Source organism: Hippoglossus stenolepis, chromosome 8, assembly GCF_022539355.2.
Source record: "Hippoglossus stenolepis isolate QCI-W04-F060 chromosome 8, HSTE1.2, whole genome shotgun sequence".
Taxonomy (NCBI): domain Eukaryota; kingdom Metazoa; phylum Chordata; class Actinopteri; order Pleuronectiformes; family Pleuronectidae; genus Hippoglossus; species Hippoglossus stenolepis.
Window position 1 is genome coordinate 5677563 of NC_061490.1, and position 22897 is coordinate 5700459.

General features: G+C 38.7%; 1 protein-coding gene across 1 annotated transcript in view; it reads left to right on the forward strand.

Moving 5' to 3' along the window:
• Positions 1 to 22897, forward strand: part of ulk4 (unc-51 like kinase 4) — a 77683-nt gene that overhangs the window by 16436 nt on the left and 38350 nt on the right. Inside the window, 9 exon segments of the mRNA XM_047340830.1 lie at positions 7684 to 7857; positions 8379 to 8541; positions 8544 to 8563; positions 10843 to 10970; positions 18872 to 19005; positions 19135 to 19256; positions 19534 to 19590; positions 19956 to 20007; positions 20841 to 20935. Coding sequence (XP_047196786.1) covers positions 7684 to 7857; positions 8379 to 8541; positions 8544 to 8563; positions 10843 to 10970; positions 18872 to 19005; positions 19135 to 19256; positions 19534 to 19590; positions 19956 to 20007; positions 20841 to 20935 — 945 coding nt within the window.

Sequence of the window (22897 nt, forward strand, 5' to 3'; positions counted from 1 at the left end):
ATTTTCATAAATATAAATACAATCAATATGAGTTATTATTGATGGTATAATCTCCGCCTATCTGAATTTGAAATCACAGGCAATGTTAATTTCTAAACTTGAATTATTAATGATAATTTCAATCATTTCTGTCTTGCAATATAGTGAGAGCAAATGCTTTATGAATGTTTTTAATCACAAACTGTAGTAAATTACAGAGGGAAGTCATGTGCAAGTATTTTTCTGGTGTACAGTGCAACAACCACGGCTGCAAGGAGTATTTTGCCTGCTTTGAGTTGGCTTGTTGGAAGACATGTTTTAAGATGATGCTGCATTGAGTGGAGTGACATATTCATTTGTCAGTAGGAAGAAAGAAGAATGGCCAAAAGGGAGTTAAGACAAACTTTCACATTTATTTTGAGGTGTAGAGAGAGCGCAAGCTGGAGAGCAGTGGAGAAAAACCTTAGATACTCATAACCGACAAAGAGGCTAAGAGAAACATGTGCTCTGCCGCCAGATCTTAAATCAAGATTGAATACATTTTTAATTGTTTCTGTTTTTACAACTCCTAATATCTAACATATTAGATTATGCTCTTTTCATAATTCAAGTTGGTTGTGTTTTAGATTTAGCTGGAAACAAGTAGGAAAAGAGTAAAGTTGATGCCTGAAAAACCAAAACAATTAACTAAAAGGAGCTAAAACACTACATACAGGTAAGGGGAAATGCAGAAACGGGTAACTAGAGATGATAATTATCAGAGATTATAATCGTTGGTTTTTCATAAAGAGCACTACCGTTAATGTGACATATTTATTACATTGGTGTTTTAAAAAAAAAATACAGATTTGTGCAGCTTTGTATTAAATGTATGAGCTACTAGCCCTCCACATACCAGTCAGATGTGGAATGGGGCCAGTTAAGGAGCATTCAGATTCAGAAGCATTGATTATTTCTTTTGGGTTTCACATAACCTTTGGTTGAAAACGTAACATTTGTCAACTCCTACACACTAAGGGATGTTAAGTCGTAGCAGTATGCTCTGGCCTCACTATGCTAATGCAGGTCTGAAGTTCCCAACAAATGGGATGTTAGAAACATATGCTTGACTTATCACCGACGGTAATATTCCACATTGCCTGATTTGATAATGGAACAATTGCATCCTTATTATTGTTTTATGGCATCAATTGTGTATCAAGTACTTGGTGATGCATTTTTCATGTATATTTGAGATTGTCTAACCATGTGGTAAATGTAAATCCAGTGCCACACACTTTTCATTGCATGACAGCAATGAGATTCGGTGCCAAGACCCTGTCTAATACGCTCCAGGCAGTGTGGTTTTGATGCGTTTTCTGACCCACTGGATCACCCCAGCCCCCTCTGCTGCTGTTGAGAGTTTTCCTGATTTACAAGTAAAGCACTGGAGAGAGGGATAGAGATCACTGCACGAGAAGAAGGGTCGAGGGGTGGGGGGTGAGGGGGTTGATGGGTGGGCAAACAGCCAAAGAGTGCATGGCGGTATAACCAGTGGAGAAGGGGATAGTGGGGGATGACGGGGAGTGACAGAGAGGGAGAGAGCAGAGAGAGGGATCAGTGTGGTGGGATGGGGGGTGGCAGGGAGTCAGGGAGTCAGGGAGAGAGAGCTGTAGTTGGAGAGGGGGAGTGGATGGCATGGAGTGAAAGACAGGTTTCCAGGCCAGACTTGAGCAGCAGGAAATTATTTATGAGCATGAACAAGATGATGCTTCTGCTGCAGATGAAGAAAAAGTCTGCATGCGTGTGTGCGTCCATGCACAGCAGGAATGGGGTGTGAACTGTATTACAGTGTTAGAAGCCAAGGGGCAGAAGGCGCGCGCACACACACACACACACACACACACACACACACACACACACACACACACACACACACACACACACACACACACACACACACACACGTCAGTGGTGAGCCTATTAATGATTTATCACAATCTTCCACAAAGGAAAGGAGAACAGAGGGGGACTTTTTAAGACAGTCATGGGTCCTACCCTTGTGTCTCTAACATCAATGTGACCACTACATGTGCATGCAGTCTCTCTCTCACACACGGGTCGTCCACTAACTGACTAGGTTGCTGGTTCGATCCCCGGCTCCCAAGTGTCCTTGAGCAAGATACTGAACCCCAAATTGCTCTTGATGACTGTACCATATTGCTACATAAATACTGTCCATTTACCGTTGTGCAAGTCATTGTTTACTATATACTGTTAGTGTAATGATAATCCCTTTTTTAAGAAACTAGTGCAACAGAAAAATGAGGACGAATAACATAGTGCGTCTGTGTACCCACACTGTGTACCTTTCTTGTTTTGTCTAGATGGATGGATAGATGGATGTACTTTATCAATCCCAAAAAAATAAAAAAATAATTTGGTCTGTAAGTTAAAAAAATTGTCTGTCTGCTTGTCAGCCTTTTCTCAACTTGTCCCTCTGTTTTGTCCACATCTCTTCCACTTTCTTCACGCCTCACCGTCAGGTCTATTAATCAGACCGTCTGTCTCTCTCTTTGAGTGTGGTTATTAGTGGTTTTAGATGTGCTGTGTGAGGCTGATAGATGAGGGTCTGTTTTTGCCATAGGGGCTCATTCAAAACCAGGTGCACTGGCTTCTAAAGGACTTCAATTACAGAGGAAAACCACATCAGTCGTGTGAACACACACGTGTGTGCACACAGACACACACACACAAATCCTGTGTCAGTTCATGTGATGTATTTTTGTGATATATATCTCTTTCTACTTGAGACTCAGAGGCCAGGTGCAAACATGTTGGGATATAAAACTAATCCACTGATCAACACTTGAAGACAGGGTTTTATGGTTTCCTGTCTGCTCTACCCTTAAACCCTTTTCATCTGAATACTATAAGGGAGATTTTTTTTATTTTGAACATTTGCTTCTAAGCCAGTTAATCATATCAAAACCTGATGGAAATCCTGTTTAAACTTAACACATACGTGAAGCTAGTGGCACTCAGTAGAGGGCATACCTCCACCAAGGTCCAACTGTCCCCTTAAATTCCGTCAAGTTGCACCAAAATCTACACATTTATCATATAAAATATCAGTTCCCTAAACATGACAGATTTGTTTTCATTAAGATCCATGGGAAAATGTGGAAAATGCCCTATCTCACAATGTTAAAGCAAATGGAAAGAAAAATCCTGGATACCAAACAAGATTTGAATGGTTTTTCCCTGATTCATCCTACCACCAAGTTTCTTTGAAATCAGTTCAGTTGTTAATGTGTAATCAAACAAACAAATGGACAGCGGTGAAAGCGTAACCTCCTTGGCAGTGTTAATAAAATAATGGGAATGTGTTCCTGACAGATTTTTATATACAAATCATCCAGGAGGGGGATAATACATTTGCAGAAGCAGTTCTATTTTCCCTATTTCCCTAATATCCTAATATTATCTTCTTACAAATACTGTACTTACAAATAAAGTATTCTGCAATACCTGTTGAGCAGTTTCAATTTATTGCCCATTAAGTCATTTTAGATCATGAACCTGTTTAAGAGATTTATTTTATTTTCTGACGTGACAAAGAATCCATTATTATCTTTGCTTTATAATTTTGACAGTAATTCAAACTTCCTGAATCCTAAAAATAATGTCATCATAAAAGCACTATGTGAGTGATTTATAAGGAGACATGGTGCCGTGCAGTCCCTCCACTTAGCTGTAAAATGATTCAGGCAAGTTGGGACGTGATATGGTTTGGTCTTCTTCCAAATATTTCCCCAGTGTAATGATTTTGTTGATCTCCAGACTGTGCCTCTAGTGCAAGCAGGAAGTTGTCATTCTTGGTATTAAGTGAAATCTCTTGGCAGCTATTGACTACAATTTGCCACACATATTCAAGGTCCCAAGTGGATAAATCAAGCTTCTTTCAGACATGCACTGAATTCTGGAGATCCTCCAAACGAGGTGTATGTGTGAATGCATGTCCGAGTGAAAGCCTCCAGAGTTTCTGTGGATTTTCTCCGCCTGCCCCCCTAGAATAAAGACCAGAGAAAGTCCAGAGGAGCCGATGTCAGAACACAGCAGAAGGTCCCCCACTGGATAAACCGAGAGTGAGTGGGGGTGTTGATTACGCTTCTAACAAGCAGCAGACCCGAAAGGAAGAAAAGAAAACAAATATCTCCGGGTGAAAAAGCGGTGTTAAACACATAAAAGACACTGACAAAGTTGTCAAGAGAGTTTGTGGTGATAAGGGCCAACGTGGATGCGATGTAAACAAAAACGTGATCTCTGCAGCAGCATTCATAACGTTACATCCTGCCTCTGTCTGCTGTACCACCCCCCACCTGAATCCTGCAGAGAATTTGTTGCCTGTTGTGAAAGCGTCTCAGCAGAAAACCCCCTGTTGTGTTGTGCATGTGTGAAAGAAAAACTGCGGAGACAGTCCGGACCCAATTTTCTGAAGTTCCCTCTGAAAACAGTTCTGATGAACTTCACTTCTGGTGAATGTGTCAAATACTCAACTTGTTTCATAACAAATACCTACAAACTCACTTCCCCATCAGCATCAGCTATACTTTATGCTCAGTAATGGTCTGGTAAATGGTCTGGTCTCTGCTTTTCTAGTCTTGATGAATTGAATGAACGAATTAGTTTGAAACGCTTTACCGTACCGTTTTTTGCCATCCACCCATTCACACACACATTCATACAGTGTATCTATTTGCAGCACTTTCTCTATGAGAAAGGGCAATTTAGGGGTTCAGTGTCTTGCCCAAGGACACTTCGGCATGCGGAATGACCCATCGGCATGTGGAATGGGCCCCTTGGATGACCAAGCAGCCCTTGTTGTGCCATTTTGACTTGTCTTAGCAGGTAGAAATGGTTCAACATGTTTAACGCTGGTTTCTCTCGTTGGAAGCAACTCTCAGTTGTGGTATTGTGAGGAAAAAAACACCTCGATTATATAACTCTAGTTGTGCAAAATAAAAATGATACAGATTGCTCATCATTTACTCAAAATTTTGGCAAAGCTTTGGGTTTTGAGGAAAAAAACAATGTTAGATGACCTTGTAGTCAAAGCATTGGGAAAGCCATTGTGAAAATTTTTACTTTTATTTCTTTAAAGTTGACTTTCTGGAGATGTGAGGTTTAAGTAGGACACTGAGTATAATATAATGAGTGTGTGAACTTGTTTCTCACACTAGGAGAAATTATAATGAGAATAACTTACTCCTTCCTCTGTCTCCGGCATTTCTCTCTCTGCATCATAATGATGGAGTTTCTTGCATGAACTACTTGTTTCTCACCACATGTAAGGATATATCTCATTCGGTCTCTCTCTCTCTGGCGCTTTCTTTCAGTCCCCCCCTCTCTCTCTTTCTCTGTGTAGTTCCTGGCAGGGCTACAGTCTGTTAAACACACAGACAGTGGGTGTTCCCCCGTGGGCTCATTAGTAAGCTGGCCCGCACGGCCTAGGGAATGCTGGAACAGACCATTCCACTGGTTCCCAGAGGGGTGCCAGAGGATTCATTTTGTTGTCGCGCTACGTTGTCCCTTGGGGATGAATACACAATGTGATGTTCTATATTAGATTAATAGGTAGGCTATTTAAGCTATCAGTGATGATTAGAGTTCCCGTTCGGAAGGAAGTGTGTCTAATTTCAGTAAAAAGTTAAATAACTGTGATTCACAGCCTGCCCATTGATGCATTGTTTTTTCTCAGTCCTAAAACATTTTCTTCAGGACAGACGGAACATTATCTTGCAGTTACAGTGCATATTTTTTGGCAGATCTGATTTCATTTATTTAGTTATTTACAAATTTTGAACATGTTAAAACAGATGGTATTAAGAAAAATCTTTTTGTGAAACTGAAAACAATAAAACATGGGGTTTAATACCTAAAATGAGGATCAAAGCTCTTTCTGACATTGCAGTATTTAGTCAATATGAATTGATGCCTGTTGTAGTAAATTGCTATATTTTGACAAGTTTTGTGGACAAAAGTGTATCAAACCATTATTTATAGAAACCTCTTAAATCCACATAATCCACATTTGCCGTCCGTACATATCCTGCATTACACTGCGTGAGTGTAGGAGCTTGTGCGAGAAAAACTTGAACAGCACAATTCAAGATATATTATCACTTTAATTATTGCATTCTTAAATTTTGTTCGCTGTACTGAATATATAGACAGCAAGTACAGTTATGTGTGAAATTAATGTGTGTAATAATGGGATAATCTGCCACGTGTGCCACTCTGCAGAATTACCATGATAAATAACCACAGAGCTGCTATTATCAACATTTAACACAAAATATAGTTAACTGGGTTTTATGAATAGGCTCTATTGTATCCCATATCTAGAGAGAGTAGCATCTAAGTGATGTAACACAGTGAAACACAACAATAACCTGACAGAGACAATCACTTCTGTTCCACTTCCTGTCTTTCTTCACAATGACTTTCCTGGAAACACTCATTTCCTCCGCCACACAGATTTCATTAGTCTGGCCCCATTGTCTGAACACAACAACACATTCTCTACTCAGGCCAAGGTGTGTGGGTACACGAGTACACATAAGCATACACACAAACACTTGCACACTAACTCGTATATGCTCACTCGTGCACACACACACCCTCCCTCTCCTCTTTGTGGTGACGTGATGCTGAGAGCTAATCTAATTGCCAGTTTGTGATTTCATTGGTGCGTTATTCATTTCTGCCTTTTGCTGTATGACATTTTTCAGTTAAGTTTAGAGTTTGTAACTTAATGATGAACCAGAGAATATGTTGCACAAGATGCCGTGAAAGCACCAAAAACACATTTTGTTGGTGCTCTGTTATTAAGATGGATGTGCACATTTACACAGCAGTATGAAATCTTATCTTATGTATTCTTACAAATAGAAGACACCCACCACTTGGCTGTTCTAATATGAAGTGTTTACACTGGGCCAGCTTCTGCACCCTAGAGGCATTACGCACATACTGTAGTACTTGTACTTGTTCTTTCTGTCAGCAGTCTTAGCACGTTTCCATTATCCATTTAAAGTCCATGTTAAGGAGGGTCACTGTCACAGTGCTGGGGCTGAGTTTGGATTCAAGCTGCAATGTTTTTGACAAATACATGGTCTCACATCCTCTTGCAAGGTGGACCAGGAAAACTAGATCATCCATCTGAAATAGTTTTAATTTATAATCATGTATATAATGCCTGTATATGTGGTTTCATTTACAGCCATTATAACAATTACTGATATACTATGCAGTTATTTTTTTTATGTTATTTATTGCATCTGATAAAATATCTGATAAAATAATAACCAATCGGACACAAGATGGCTAAACTTGCAATAGTGTTAAATAATACTGTATTTCATTTATTATTAATTTTAACTGATTGATCAGAGAGAGTACATAGGCAGTATTATTTCGTTATAGGTCCAGTAAGTTACTTAATAGAATATACCATTACTATAGCATCTGTATGACTCATTATGGTCTAGCACTTTAAATGAATTACTGTTGTAGGAGATCTGTCTCATTCTCACCGTCTTGGTTGGGTTTGTTAATACTAACTTCACTTCATAATTTCAGTTAACTTGTCAAAATTACTTACGGTCACTTTACCATAGTGAATATAAATGATTCAAAACTGTTTGTTTGTCTGTCTCACAGGATGATTCCATAGTTCATCACATTGCTGCAAAAGCCATTGAGAACATCTCCACCACTGATTCGGGATCCTCCCACCGCCTGTTCACCACAGAGATGGGCTCGGCCCTGTGGTACCTGTTCACTCACTCCGATGTGGAGGCTGTCAGACTCACGGCCATCTCTTTATGTTCGCACGTATGAAAACACACACCATTCATTAAGTATGCATTACTACATACAGATGTGTATGCAAACACCATCTCTGTAAGTCCTAGAAACACACATTAGACCTACAAACAAACTTAAGATAAAAGCATCCAAAGTTACTCGGTTGTTTGAAATTGATGAACTGCTTATATTTTGTGATCGCTAATGAAAAATTATGAATCTTGTTTCCTGACCTGCATTATATTCCATACATACTGATCACTATATATGATATCGTGACCAGATAGTGATATATTGGCCATCACTATATATGTTATATAGAAGTTGATATTTTAAATCCACCTTTGTCAGACTGGAAATAATAATATAATGTTTTTGTTAACAGTGCAATAGCTACCTATGGGAACCTTCTCCTTTTTTCAAAACAGCATAACATCGGCAATGTCAAGTTCAACATGACATTACAAGAGAATGGGACAACACAATCCATGAATGACATACGCTACCTGTGTGTGCATGTGTGTTTATCTGTCTGACTGTGTTTCCAGTCTCTTTTCAGAATAACCCGGGTGGTCCCAGCAGTCTTCTCAGCTGTGATTGACACATGTGGCCCTGCGGCCATCTTGGGGGGTGTGGGGGGTGCAGGGGCCAGGGTCCAGCAGCACCTGCTCACTGCTATGGCCACTGCCTTAGTCACCTCACGCATCCAAACACCCACGTCACACAGACCAAGGCATGCACGCTAATTCTAAGAATGTAAGAGTATGTCGTAAAAATGCCAAATTAATGCAAATACACTCACATTACATGTCACAAGAAACCCAGATACAATAATCCATATTGTTTTCATGTTATATTCTATTGGTGCTGCTATATAGAAATTCTATAGCTTTTGAGATAACATCAGTTTTGGGCAGGGTTGGATTTTTTTACATTTACGTGGGCAGTATCACTAATGAGGACGTTTTTACACAAGCACTGAGGGATGAAAACACGAGTTAACACCCCAGCGTCAGGAACAAACGGAACTGTTTTCAAACTCTATAAACCTTTACTGCAGGGTTTCTCTCTGCCCCTCTCTGTCTCTTTGCCTTTACTCTCTCTCTCTCTTCCATACAGTTTATGAACTGATGCTGAACTGTGTGCAAACTAATTTGTCAGGAATTATTTGTTTAATTTTTCATAAGATAGCCATGTAGTGTGTATGTGAAGTGCTAATCTTGGTAAGGCAGGGGGCTAAAATTGATTTGAAGGTTTTCACTTGGAGTCTAGCATTGGTAATTGACTCTGAACTGAATTTATTTGCATTGAGCATTTCCAATTTAACACCAGAATACAAACTTAGTACTTTAACTCTACTCTAATTATACACTGATATGCATTCACCCCCACCCCACACACCACCCCCCTCTCCCCTGGCACAAAGACAGACAGTCCAAGAGTTTGTTTACACAAACCCTGTCTGTCTGTGTGTGTGTGTGTGTGTGTGTGTGTGTGTGTGTGTGTGTGTGTGTGTGTGTGTGTGTGTGTGTGTGTGTGTGTGTGTGTGTGTGTGTGTGTCTGTCCGTCCACACATGCACATACACTAATTTGTGGAGTGTGTCAGTATCTGGGCTAATTGGCCTGAATGAAAGCACTGCAGCCTTCTACTTCAGCAAAGCATTGTGGGTAGTGGGGAGGGACTTATCTCAGCTAGGCACACACTACTGGGCTTTGAAATTAATTAACTTGGTGTGTCTCTCCATAAACACACATCCATGCACACACACACACACAGTCTGGAGTGTATGGTGTTGATGATAATGGTAATGAATGTTGGCCAGTCAAAAATGTTTTTCCAACCAGTTACAGCTTCTGTGAATGGATGTCTGCATGCAAGTTTGTGTACATGTGTGCATGTTTTTGTAATAATGTAGAGTCTGGGCTAATTAAGATTTTAGCCTGGTAGCTTATCACATTTTCTGAATAATAAGTTTTTCTTCACTTTAAGGTACATTTTACATTGCGGAATGTCCTGTTTTTCCACATACATTAATTGAATACAATTCAGGAAAGTATTCTAATAAGATAAAGCTAGAGTATAGCATTGTGTTCAATGAAGATATTTTTTCTTTCCGTATTCTGAATCAAATTACTAAGTTGGGATGTCGCCATCAAAAAAACATTTAGATGTTACTTTGCAATAGAGCCCAACATATCAATCGGCTGATAAATCAATAATGTTCCATTACAGATATATAGGTAAAGACATTTATGTTGTCTAACATGCTCCAACATGATGTTTTTTTCTCCGTGCTGGCCGTGGGCATTATGTTTTCGGTTTGTCTGTCCTTATGTACGCATGCCCATCTGTGCCATTATTTTCAACAGGATATCTCAAGAAGAATTTTTGGTCATTGTAGGGCACAGGGACCTCATGTTTTTGTGAACATGATATATTAGCAACTCCTGAAGGGAGTTTCATGAAATATGGCGCAAACATTCACTAGGACTCAAGAATGACCTGATTAAAAACTGGAGGATAAACCCTATTTTGCCTCGTAAACACATACAATTAGGGTGATTAGAGGTCAAAAGTCAAGGTCACACAAACATGTTTTGGCCATTTAAACGTATCATGTCTGCCTTAAGGGGATTTCTTAAGATTTTACGATTAATTGATTGGATTTCAGTGGTCACAGTGATCTCATATGAGTCTGGAAAAAAATATATGTAGACTCAAACTGCACTGGTTGGCGGAGGTATATAACAGCGGGGCAGTAATTAAAGTTTTGTATCCAGAAGAACATGCAGAAATAGATACACAGACATGCACACACCTACACAATCAGTTTTGATTTAAATGTTTCTTACCTAAAATTGATATAAGTATCAGCTCCATTCGGTCAGGCTCTACTTTGTAGTGTTAATGCGTAAGTGTGATCCACATAGCTGACTTGTATTTGAAATGCATAGTATTGCATCTTGGACTTCACAAGCAGAAACCTGCACATTTCTGTTTGCGTCTTGTAGGATTTGGTGATGAAGGTGCTGCACTGTCTAGAGAGTCCATCCACCGTAACAAGAGCCAAAGCAATACTGCTACTGCTGCTGCTGATCCAGGACAACTCGGACACACTGCTTTACTGCTGTCGTCACAGGTAATTGTTGCTCACAGACAAGTGAAAGTCTATAATGTTTAGATTATTAAACATATATTTGTGTCATTGACTAATTGAACAACGGCTGGAAAGTAGTTCACACAACGAAATGCAATTTTTTTGCGTGTTGAGGTAACATACAAGTCAATGCAAAGACGTGAATTTTACAACTCTCGCCCTGGGTGATGCAAATGGTGCGATTTGTGCGGCACGAACGATGCAAATGTCGAGTTTGGTGCGATGCAATAGATGTCAAATTTGTGTGTATCGCATCATTCGACACTCGAGTGTAAATATTTGAATTTGGGCGACAAATTCATATTGTGAAAGCCAATCCGCGCTGAGAATGAAACTCACCCGACTCCTTTCTGGCACTGATCCGAGCTAAAGGGTGATCAAACCTGCCACTGATCAGCCTCGGGTAGAGCAGTCATCCAGACACAGCTCCTGGAGGATGGGGGCAAACTCTTTTACCTCTATGCTCTTCTGGATGGGCTTGTGGACCTATACACAACGGCACAACTATAGTCGCTTCAGCCAGTAGTCCTCTCTTTGGGAGGTGAACAGGCAATTGGTCGCTGGTTGTGAGTCATTTGTGTTGAATCGCTTTACTTGAATGTAATGTGATTCAACACAAATTATCCTGTGGTGGGAACTTGCATCGCATTTGGTGAGAACACAACATATGAGTTTGATCAGCTGGAAACCTTAAAAGGCATTTTCACATGTTAAACATTTAGTTTTATGCCCAAAAGCTCTTGAATCTTGTCGTGTTTCTTTGTTGACATCTTTGTCAGCGTCTTTAATCTGTAAGGCTCTTTTATGTGTTGGCCTCCTTTTTTTATGCTAAGATATTTGTATTCTTTTCGGGGGGTTTTCAGTTTTACATCTGTCCCATGTTAGAAATCACCCACCCATCTGCATGCAGTGAATCCTCATGATAATCTCCTGCTATTTTCTCACATGGGTTCATGCAGACATTATCCAGAGTTCAGTGCATGTCTGAATAGCAGCTTAATTGCGTGATCTTCAGAAGAAAGTATGTTTGTGGTCTGCAAAGGCAGTAGCCATATGATATGAGTGACCAGGGTTTTCATTCCTGTCTAGTATGAAGGATGCTGAAAGTTTGAAATATAATTTTGTTTTGTTGTTACACACTTTTTTAACTGTAGTTGCAGTAATAACATTTGGACACAACTTTAGGGGGATGTTTAACTGTTGTCTTACCACATGAAGTTCAGTGGCCCCTGCGTCTTTCTGACTGCACTGAGAAAACCCCAAATTCTGCTCCATGTGTTTGTTTTTCTGATATTATTCATTTTACAGAGATTGGCATTAGTACTAACTACCACAACAAGGAATCTACATGGTTAAACTGGTGTATATTGCACATAATCTGATTCCAGCCAAGCTGTCTTGTTGGTCCAAGAGAACCAGCAGGTGGTAAGCCATGATGAAGGGATTGCTGGGGAGAGGAGATGGCATACTCAAGGTTTCACAACAGTATTATCTTCTCTCTGGCACACTTTGTGAAATTGAATCTCCACAGACAACTCTTCAATCACAAAATATGCAGTTATATCTGTAATGACTGATCAAGGCTGCGGGTGTGATTGTGAGCTTTCTGGTTTCACTGCAGGCAGATTCATTGAGCCCATTATGGTGGGATATTATAATCAACCAAAAACATTGCAGACTACTTTACCATTAACTATTCAGTTAAGTCTCTGATATTTGATGCCTAGTAAAGACAGTTTGCTCAGCCACTTTTTCTTTTAGCACCTCAAGAGCTGCTGAAAGAAACAGAGCTGGTTCTAATGTCAGTAAAAATCAGTGTGGACTGACGAGACCAAAGGTTTCAGTAGCACTCACATCTCACGTTTAAATAGAATTCCTCAGTAGTGTACAGCCTCAGTAACTGACTCAATCTTGTACTTTTGTTGTTTGTTTTCAGGTTCCGAGTTATAGGTAATAGACCATTGCCCTGTGAAATTTACTCACACATGGCAGCTGATCACAGTCTTATGTCATTGTTTACCAAAAGCTCTGTTTTCTTATGTCCATAATAAATACAACCCCCATATTTCAGATTTATTTACTCAAGAGAGCATTGTAGGAAAACTGAGAGAAAAATAAGAATTTTCTTATTCAATCAATATAGTCTGGACATGTTATACAAGAAAGATCAGATAAATTCGAACCGACACATTTTCCATACAGACCATGCTCAAAGTGATTTATCTTTAAGCACATAAATCACATTCAACACAGTTAAAGCAGACTGCTTTAAATAACGTGAGACTTCCTTTGGGGTTGTTGGCAAGGCACTTGTACTCTGTGTAACCTTTGTGTTAACTAGCACAGCAGCTGTGGGAATTATAATATAAATGTATGTACCCTGGACATTCAGATTGTGCTGCTGCATGATGTAACTTTACTGGAACTTCAGATGGTTCATTAGAGCTGGTTGTCCTGTGTTTCACCCCACTCAAACTTGCAATGCAGCTGTGAATGTGCAATGCTCATATGATCAGATGCATATGCATGATATATATATACACCCAGTTCCCCTGGTAATTTATGACCAGTTGGTATTTCAGTTTGAAAAAGATGCCCTAGATTACTGACATATGGTTCCTTGTAACAGTGTCTCTTCTCGTCGGCTCTCTCTCCCTCTATTTCGCCATCTCTTTTTTTCTCTAAGTTTGTTTTCTCGTTTATTGATATGACTCTCGCTAACGCTCTCTGTCTCCACTATGGTTGTCTCACATTGTACACATGTGAACTGCCAGATTAAATATTCAAAACAAGAAGGGTATTGTTAGTTGGGGTCACAACCAATGATTTACTTGATAATTGTTTTTTATCACCAAAAAACAGTAAACCAGTCTGTAAACACTATTTCATTATCTATGACACAAATAACCAGAAAACTGCTCCTTGGCAGCTGCTAAAGAGCTCACCATCGCTGTAGTTTGATATTTTGCCAAAAAGGCATTACATATTTTATTTGTTTTAAACAGTTGCACACAATTTATAACACCCGAAGAGTGTACACAAGTTGTGTGTTCATTTACCTACTAATTCCACAAACGTCTGTCTGTTCGTCTGCCTGTCTGTATGTATGTATGTGGAACACATATCTTGCGAACAGTTCATCTAATCCACTTCACATTAGGAATGTGTATTGTAAATTGCCAGAGAAATTCCAATTCAGACTTTGGTGCGATTTGGACGTGTAATACATTAAATAACTAAATAAATTGAATAGACAAATAGACATAAACAGGTGACCAGTGCTCTGTAGCAGTCAGGGGTGCAGTTTGCTAATAGTCAGCGAGTGGACCGAGTTGAACATGTCTTCCATGTCCTTTGCTAGACTACAGCAGCTGTTGGCAACTGGGTCAAAATTTCCACCAGATCATTTTGATACTTTTTCTTTTTCACCATATTGGACTGACACAGACATTCACAGGTGTCACAGGAGCTGATCTCCGTCATTGCAATAATATCCATGGAATCACTTCCTCTTTAGCAATTAGTCTTCAAAGTAAAAGCACAACATTTGTTTTGTCACTGCAATGCTTAAATGCTTAAATTGAGCTGAATTACAGAACTTTTATTTTGAAAAGTTGTGAACTTGGGTCTGAAAATTGTGTTGATTGCTTAACAGACATTTGAAATGGCCGACATGCATGTATGGAAAAATAACAGCAGTTCAGTAAATCATTCACTTGTATGAACCACACACGTAAACATTAATAAAGCAAATTCAGTTACCCTTTATGAAACACATTGACTATAAAATCTTCCTTTCAGACAAATCAGGTAGGATGGACACAAAGTTTTCAAACTTCACTCTCACGCAACGTCGTGCAAAAAGTGACAGTTTATTGTAGAACTGCTTGAAATGCACTCACAAATGACAAGGAATAATTATAAAGTAGCTCTGAAGCATTAACACCAAGCAAAACATTACAAAACAGGTCCAAAGGAAATAATGCACCTATTCCCAGTTTGAGATTCATTTTAAGAAATTGGTTGTGTGGTCAAGAATAGTTTTGAAAAGAGAATACGTTGTATCATATTCTAAAATACAATATCTTTGTGAAAACATTTTGTTCCACATTTTAACAGAAAAATGAACTTTGCAGTTTTACTGTGATCTGTAGACACATGCCTTTGATCATTTACTTTTAGAGTAAAATGTTACGGTACATTACTTCCTGCACTCTACCAGCCTAAACGCTTAAGGATATAACTTTCCATAATCAGAGTGTATGCTCTCGAAGTGGTACCCCTAAATGGACATGAGTCTCTTTTTGATCAGACCCATCTCCCTGAGAGACAGCTTTATGCCTCAGCATCATATACTGGAACTTACAATGGTTTTTGCTTTCTCATATTTAGGTATGAGGCTGAAATCCCTGGAAATCCAAATATAAACTGACCAAACCAAACATGACACTTTAATAGAATTAAGGTGTTTGTAATTTTCACTTCCACTTCAATGCATCTTTTCTGCCTGCCTGTCTTTCACTCTCACACAAATACACACTCTCTCTCTCTCTCTCTCTCTCCCCCTCCCCTCTCTGTCTGTTCACAGTGTTAGAGCTGTCAAATTTGACCTGCCTGTCTCTCTCCCACCGAGCTCTGTGCCTGACTCAACCACACACACAGACACACGTCTTTTCCTCAGTCCTGCTTTCACCCAGACACGTTGTGTTTAATTAGCTCCTCAGTGGTGTGAAAATATGTGTGTGTTTGTGTATGTATTCGTGTATGTGTTTCTGTCTGTGTGAGATAAACTTGTGCAGGCCCTTCTGAGGAAGTGTCAAGATTGCCTTGGGAGTGGAGTGAGATGGCTTTCAACACACACACACACACACACACACACACGCGCACACACAGAGAGAGAGGGGGCCACTTGAAGGTCAGTTGTGTGTGAGTACTTTGTGAGACTCCCATAGTGACTGACAGAGAGGTGGCAAATTTGTCTCTCTTTATTTAGCAATGTGGAAAAATGGCAACACGACTAACTGCGAAACACACCGGCAGAACTTTAGCATGGAGACAAATAGAAAGACAGACGGGATACAGGCATGGAGTTGGGTAGATAGACAGATAGCTACTCAGACACACATACTTGCACGGTAGATGGAATGTTACATTGATAAACATTTTAGATAGTTATCTTTTAGACTGGTGAGGTTATTACAAATACTGACTTAAGTCCTGTTGAAAGTGAAGTATACCCAAAATATAAACTAAAGGGTAACCTCAAAGTACAGCTCAAAGTACAGGATGCATCTGACCACAGTTTATTTTTGTAAATTATAGTTTATATATATATATTTTTACAAATACAATAAAAAACAATACAACTGTAATAATCTCAAAAGCAATTTGCTTTAGGGCAATTAAGAGAAGACCAAAAAACAAGATACAGACATGCAACAAAATACAATAAATACACTTAAAAGACCTGTAAAGTAAAGAAACGAAGTTTAAAATACATAACATTTTCTGATTCCTGCTCTGCATCGTCTGAGTGAAATCCCTGTTTTCTACCTCATCGTGAATTTATTTGGTATCAATCATTTCATTTCCTGCTGTCATTGTTAATTATATCATTGTATTTAGTACCTATCACATGCAATTAAGGTAGTAGATTGTTCTATGATACCAACTACGATGGAGTCATTTATTTGACTGTGACTCTTGCTTGTGTGTGATTAAATAGTGTATAAAGATAAGAGGTACCTATCATTTGCAGGTCTGTTCACAGGTTATGTTGAATGTTGAATGTGAACAGTAATACCAAAGGCAATGGTTTTGTCTTTTTTGTCTTTTTTGTCTTTTTCCTTTTATTGCATTATAGTTATTTTTCTGTTTATTTGCAATAACCCATAACAGTAAAAGGAAAATGAATCCATTAAAATCCATTTAAATCCAATTAAATCCATTGGAACCCTAATATAATATTGGAGCTTTGTTTCATATCATATAACTGGATGATGATCTAACATACAACATTATGAAAAAAAATACTGACTTCACAATCCCCAAACCCTTTGCACCATTGTCACTTTGAAGCTTATAATTAAAATGTGTGAACTAATGTGACCTCTGCATTCATTCAGGCCTGTGTTTTCACCAGGCCTGGATCTAGACTGCTCAGATTGGGGGGGCATTGAGAATTAGGGGTGGGAACTTTTCACACACTGGACTTATAGTGTTGAGCGTTTTTTCCAGGTTTTAAAGACTAGGAAATTCAACCAAGCTTTTTTTAGAAACCAGGAAATCTGGTGTGCACTGATAATAATAAACTTTATTTGTATAGCACCTTTCATACAAGAAATAAAGCTCAAAGTACTTTACATAAAATATAGACAAAAATAATAACATGTTAATAAGAATAAAAACATATTAAATTGTCATTCATATAGGAGAACCGATTTTAAGTAACGTAAGAACATTTTGAAATTACATTTATAAGAAAAGGAATAAAAAAGAAAATGAAATTAAGAAAATGCATAAAAACAGAAAAGAAAGAAATTGATACAAAGTGCGGGCAAGTGCAAGATCTAGTTAAAGGCTGAAGTAAAGAGAAATGTTTTAAGTTTTCTTTTATAGACGTTTACTGAACTAGCTTCTCTGACATCTAGCGGCAGTCTATTCCACAACTTTTGAGCGTATAGTTTACAAAAGCTCCATATCGATTTTAACTAGGGATTCAGCTATGTAACTCTGTGCTCACCCATTCAGAGCCTTGTATGTAAGGAGGAGAACCTAAATGTGTTTAGGTAACCAATGCAGAGCAGCGGACTAATGTGTTCTCTCCTCTTGGTTTTTGGTCAACGACTGAGCAGCAGAGTTCTGAATAAACAGGAGTCTATTGTTTTCTTTGTAACACCTGTAAAAAGTACATTACACTAATCAATCGGCTAGAAATGAAGGCATGAATCAGCTTTTCTGCAGCTGTCTGATTTATAAATGGCCGAACCTTTGCTATGGTGGAAACATCAGGTTTCGGTCACCTTGTTAATGTGGCCATTGAAACTGCAAGTACAGTCCAAGATAACACCTAGACCTATTACTTCTTATTTAATCCAAGGAGTTAGCTGACCCAGATTGTTTTCCAGCATATTCCTTTTTGGTTTTCGGCTGATTTAAAGGATTAGCGATGGAGGGCAGAGCATTATTATCGTTCGGCTCAGTTGTGTATCATCTGCGTAACTATAGAAAAAAACATTGTGCGCTCTGATGATGTCACCCAGTGGCAGCATGTACAGTGAGAATAATAAAGATCCCACGCAGCTTCCCTGTGCAACCCCAAAACAGCTGTCATGTTTGTCACATGATCTCCAACGCTGACATAGAACTTCTTCCCTTCAATGTATATGTTTTCAACCAGTTTAGGAAACTGTCAGACGGACCAAATTCTCAAAACAATTGATGATGAGGTTAGCACTGCTAACCTTATGCTCTGCTGTGAATTTGTAAATAGAATATCACTGATTAGTGTTCAATTCTCACACTTTGGCGTGAATAAAAACTTGAGGTCTGTCTGTCTGTGTCATGCCCGGCAGCCCAGTTTCCCCAATCTTTTTTATGCATGTTGTCAAAACAGTTCACAGACCAAAATTATGTTTTTGATGCGTCTGTATTATTTTCATTATTTTCATTGTAGTAATTAGGTTAATATTGGTGAATATCTTAAAATGAATCAAGCAATAAAATAAAAATAATCCTTACAATTTCAATAGGGCCTCCCACTGTTCAGTGCTTGGGCCCTAATTAATTAAAATAGTGATCTGTTATTAATACTAGAGACAGATCAGAATTTCTTTCTTTTCTATTTTATGACATACAATGCATGTGTGTCTCTTTCTCTGTAGATTCATCAAATACTTGGAGAGAGACCTGCGTGAAGCCACACCTCTCAAAGTGAACCCCGGCCAATCAGAATACCTGTCTCAGAGTCCGGACTTACTGGTTGTATATCTGACCGGCGTTTCACCACTGATACTGGGTACAGACAGAACATTACTGTACAGTAAAATATTGTAAACAAAATCTTCAAACATTGTTCTTGATGCACAGTAACCCATCAGCCCTCAACTTTCATCCCTTCTCATCTTGTCTCCTGTCCTCTCTCTAGAGGACGTCCTATGTGCATTGAGAGATGTGATTGGCAGGAGACACCAATCTCCAGCTCAGAGCAGACAGCTTAAACACACCTTGCCTTGTATGTCTGTTGTGCTGGACCTTCTTTCGTCGCAGGTATCTGCGACTGAAAGGAATATTGTCCACAATTTACATGCTTTAAAAGTCCTGTTTTTAACAAATATACTGTATGTAATTGTTTGGTTAGGTTAGTGCCAGATGGATACATTAGGATTTAGTTATGACACTATACACCATCTGAGTTTGTGCATAAAATACCTTCCAGACTATAATGTCGTCTGAAGCACTGACTTCCTCTGCGTTTTTTTTCACTAATTTACTTGTTTGTCCAATCAAATCCTTCTATGTTGACTGTGACTAACTCTTTTCACAGGTCTTTCGATCTCAAATTGTGACTGACGGGTTTCTGGCTCAATTTGGATTGCTTCTTGTAAGTGTTCATATTACAACGACTTGTTATCTGCCTCCACACCAGACTGGCTGTTTTACAAACTAATAACACTGTGATGCATTGGGGCATTTTGAATATAAACTTTTGGAAATATTAAAACATGCGATGACTTCCCAACAAGTTTAATCTATTAAGACAATTACAGTCATATAAAGAGAATTCCTAGTTTCCAATGTCGTCCTTTAATATTTTACAGGGATACAGATAGAAAATAGTATCTGAAAGACACAGCTAGACATGGTGATAAGTACTTGGCAAAAAAATATAGTCTTTATTAGTTACAGCACAGTAAAACTAACAAGGTTTTTCGTTGATGTAACATTTCTCCACTCTCTTTCTCTCAGAACTATGTCACCTCTATAGAGTCCAATGAAACCAACCTGGCTAGAGCTCTGGGTGAGTTACTTTTTCAACTTTCAACTATAACCTTCTACCATAGGCACCTGAGCAATAGTGCAAGTGCATCCCCATTATTCAGTAAGGGGGTGAAAGTTATAGTTTTGCGACTCCAATTTTTTGTCTTTATGAAAATAAACTTCACACAGTCCCCACAATTACTTTAGTCAGCAACTAACAAAAATAGGCAATAGATAAAAGTACACGTTTTGACCATGCTTTCTATCCAAGTTTAAGAGGGAATTCCGGTATTTTTCAACCTGAGCCAATGAGGGTGTGTAAATGAATGGTACTAAGACATTTTTTTGTTTTGTTTAGTTGTTTAGTTTTTGTAAGAACTGTTCATTTACAAACCCACGTTTATAAACACAGGTCCCAGGTAAAAACCAAAACAAAAAACATAATTACCCTGTAAGGCCACTGTTGGTTCTCCTATACTTGGAAGGGAAGGGTGGAGTATCCAATTGGCTGTAATGTGCAACCTCAACACATGATGCACCTAAATCCTACACGCTGAACCTTTAACAGATTTCCACTTCATATCTGGAAAAAATATTATGTGGAAGGTGAGAAAACGATACATACAGTACATCCTTGAAGAGACAGATGTGACATTGAATGTTAAAAGTGTTGTACACAAGGCAACATTAGCTGTAGCAGCCACTGTATATAGTGGCATAGCATATTATCAACCACACTTAAGCTGACAGTTCACAAATAAACATGCAGATGTTGGTAAAGAGAATTCAGTTTCTGGCCACCTTGTGTGTCATCCTCCACTTTTATTAAGGAGATGATTCAGTAGAGCTGAATAGTAATTGATTCTCTTCTAGGTGCAGTAATATTTGATGAGTTGATCAGGACATGTCTGTCCATCGTGAAAGTCCTGAGTCAGCACCACGCTCTCATCACTTCACATCATCGTGCTGTAAGTATGCAAGCAAGTGAAGATGCAACCCACTTTCTGACTCAATAGCTATGTCATACACATTGTTTATAAATGTTTTAGTAAACTGGATATGTGTCTACTTGTCTGACTGACTGATTTTGCTGCTAGTTTTATAAAATATAAAGGGCATACCTCCACCAAGGCCCAACAGGAAAAAAAAACAACTGGATCCGGCCCCAGTGATCTGGATCCACACCAAACTTGAATGGGCTCTTCTTGCTTGACCGATATTACATCCTTAAATTACGTTTTGTGTTAATTCATTCAGTAGTTTAATGCGTAACCCTGCTAACTAACAGACAACACAGAGGAAACATAACCTCCTTGATAGAGGTAAAACAACAGGTATGTTGTGATATTCAACATCTGTTAATCACCTCTGACAATTTCTCATAAATCTGGTATTTTTTTGAAAAAATTGTAATAATTACTCACAGAAAACAGGTGAGTGCTATAAAAAATGTCAGGTGAATGTTAGAATGTATCCAGTTTTTGTCCATTTCATATGGTAGCCCCTAGTTTGATATTCACTGTGTGTTCCAGTCCACTAAACCTGTCTAAAAGTGGTCAGAGGACACAGGGTCAACTCGTGGGCTATTAGGCAAGACACTAATCAACTATTGAACCAACAGAGTCTCATCAGATCTCTATCTGTTGCGTGTGTGTGCGCATGTGATGGGACGATAAGATTGCATTTAATGACTATTGACGAATGGAATTGTAGAGCAGCAGGAAGCACACAGGATTGAGGGAGAGAAAAGAAATGAGGAATAGAGGAAAGGAGCAAAGAGTAGTCTGCTGCTACTGAGAGTCAATAACACAGGAAGACACTTTAATTACCATCAGCCAGCCTAGATTAACTTTTATTGCCCGCTGGACAGGGAGACATAGTTAACGTGTCTGAATCCGTCTGAGTAAAGTTTGTTTTGCCCACTGAAACAACTACTGTGTGATTGAACTGCTGTGTGGAAACACAGTTATTAAGACTAATAATACTTCCAGTTGGTTTCATAGAATGATTTTATTGCACTAAATGTGCAGTCAGCCACTAAGGTTGGTTCATTACTTTTTGGGTTATGTTTACATATTTAGTAATTCATAGCAGAAGATGAGAAAACAAATAACATCTTTTCCTTAACATTTTTTTATATATATGACCAAACCAATTAATTTAATTGAATAATTTGTTTATTTTGATACCAGAAGTCGTTACTTTGGCAACACAATATGCCACCATCCTCTTTTCAACCTAGTCTGACAACGTTTTCTAGAAAGACTAAGAGATATTTTGAGCATCATTATAAACTTCTGTCTGCAGAAGCTGTTTGCTAACAATAGCCCATTTTTTGTTAGATTAATGATATACAGTAGCTCCAGCACAGCAGGTACTGTATATTAACGACCATGTAGTTGTATGCGCTGCCTATCAACAGCGTACACATGAGGTTTGTTTACCAGCAACATATTTCAGAAGACCACCTGTTGCCTCTGATTTGCAAATGGTAGAACATGTAAAATAACAAGAGCATAACAATATTGCATCTTTCCTCGTCCTGTGAGAATACAGATGAAATAGCATTTTACTATTTTTGTAGTGGCTGCAAAGCAAATTGTGTGAAATTCATCGTTGGTTGCAAATGTGGTGTTTTTGCCCCACTGTACAATAAGCAGAAAGATGACTCTTGTAGAGGGCAAAATCAGAAAACTGGGGAGAAGAAAAAAGAGAAATAACACACACACCCCATCCAGGCTTTTGATGGTTGTGATATTAATACACAGGCCATCAAGTGGTGGACAACATCCTTTGTACTTTTCTTTCTCTGGCTTTCAATGTAATGACCTCACACGCACTCACTCAGCATTAGTGTTGTTTCTATGGTAATATTGGTAATCATGCAAATTCATGCAATACAGATTCATGCCTAAATAAAGGCTTTGACA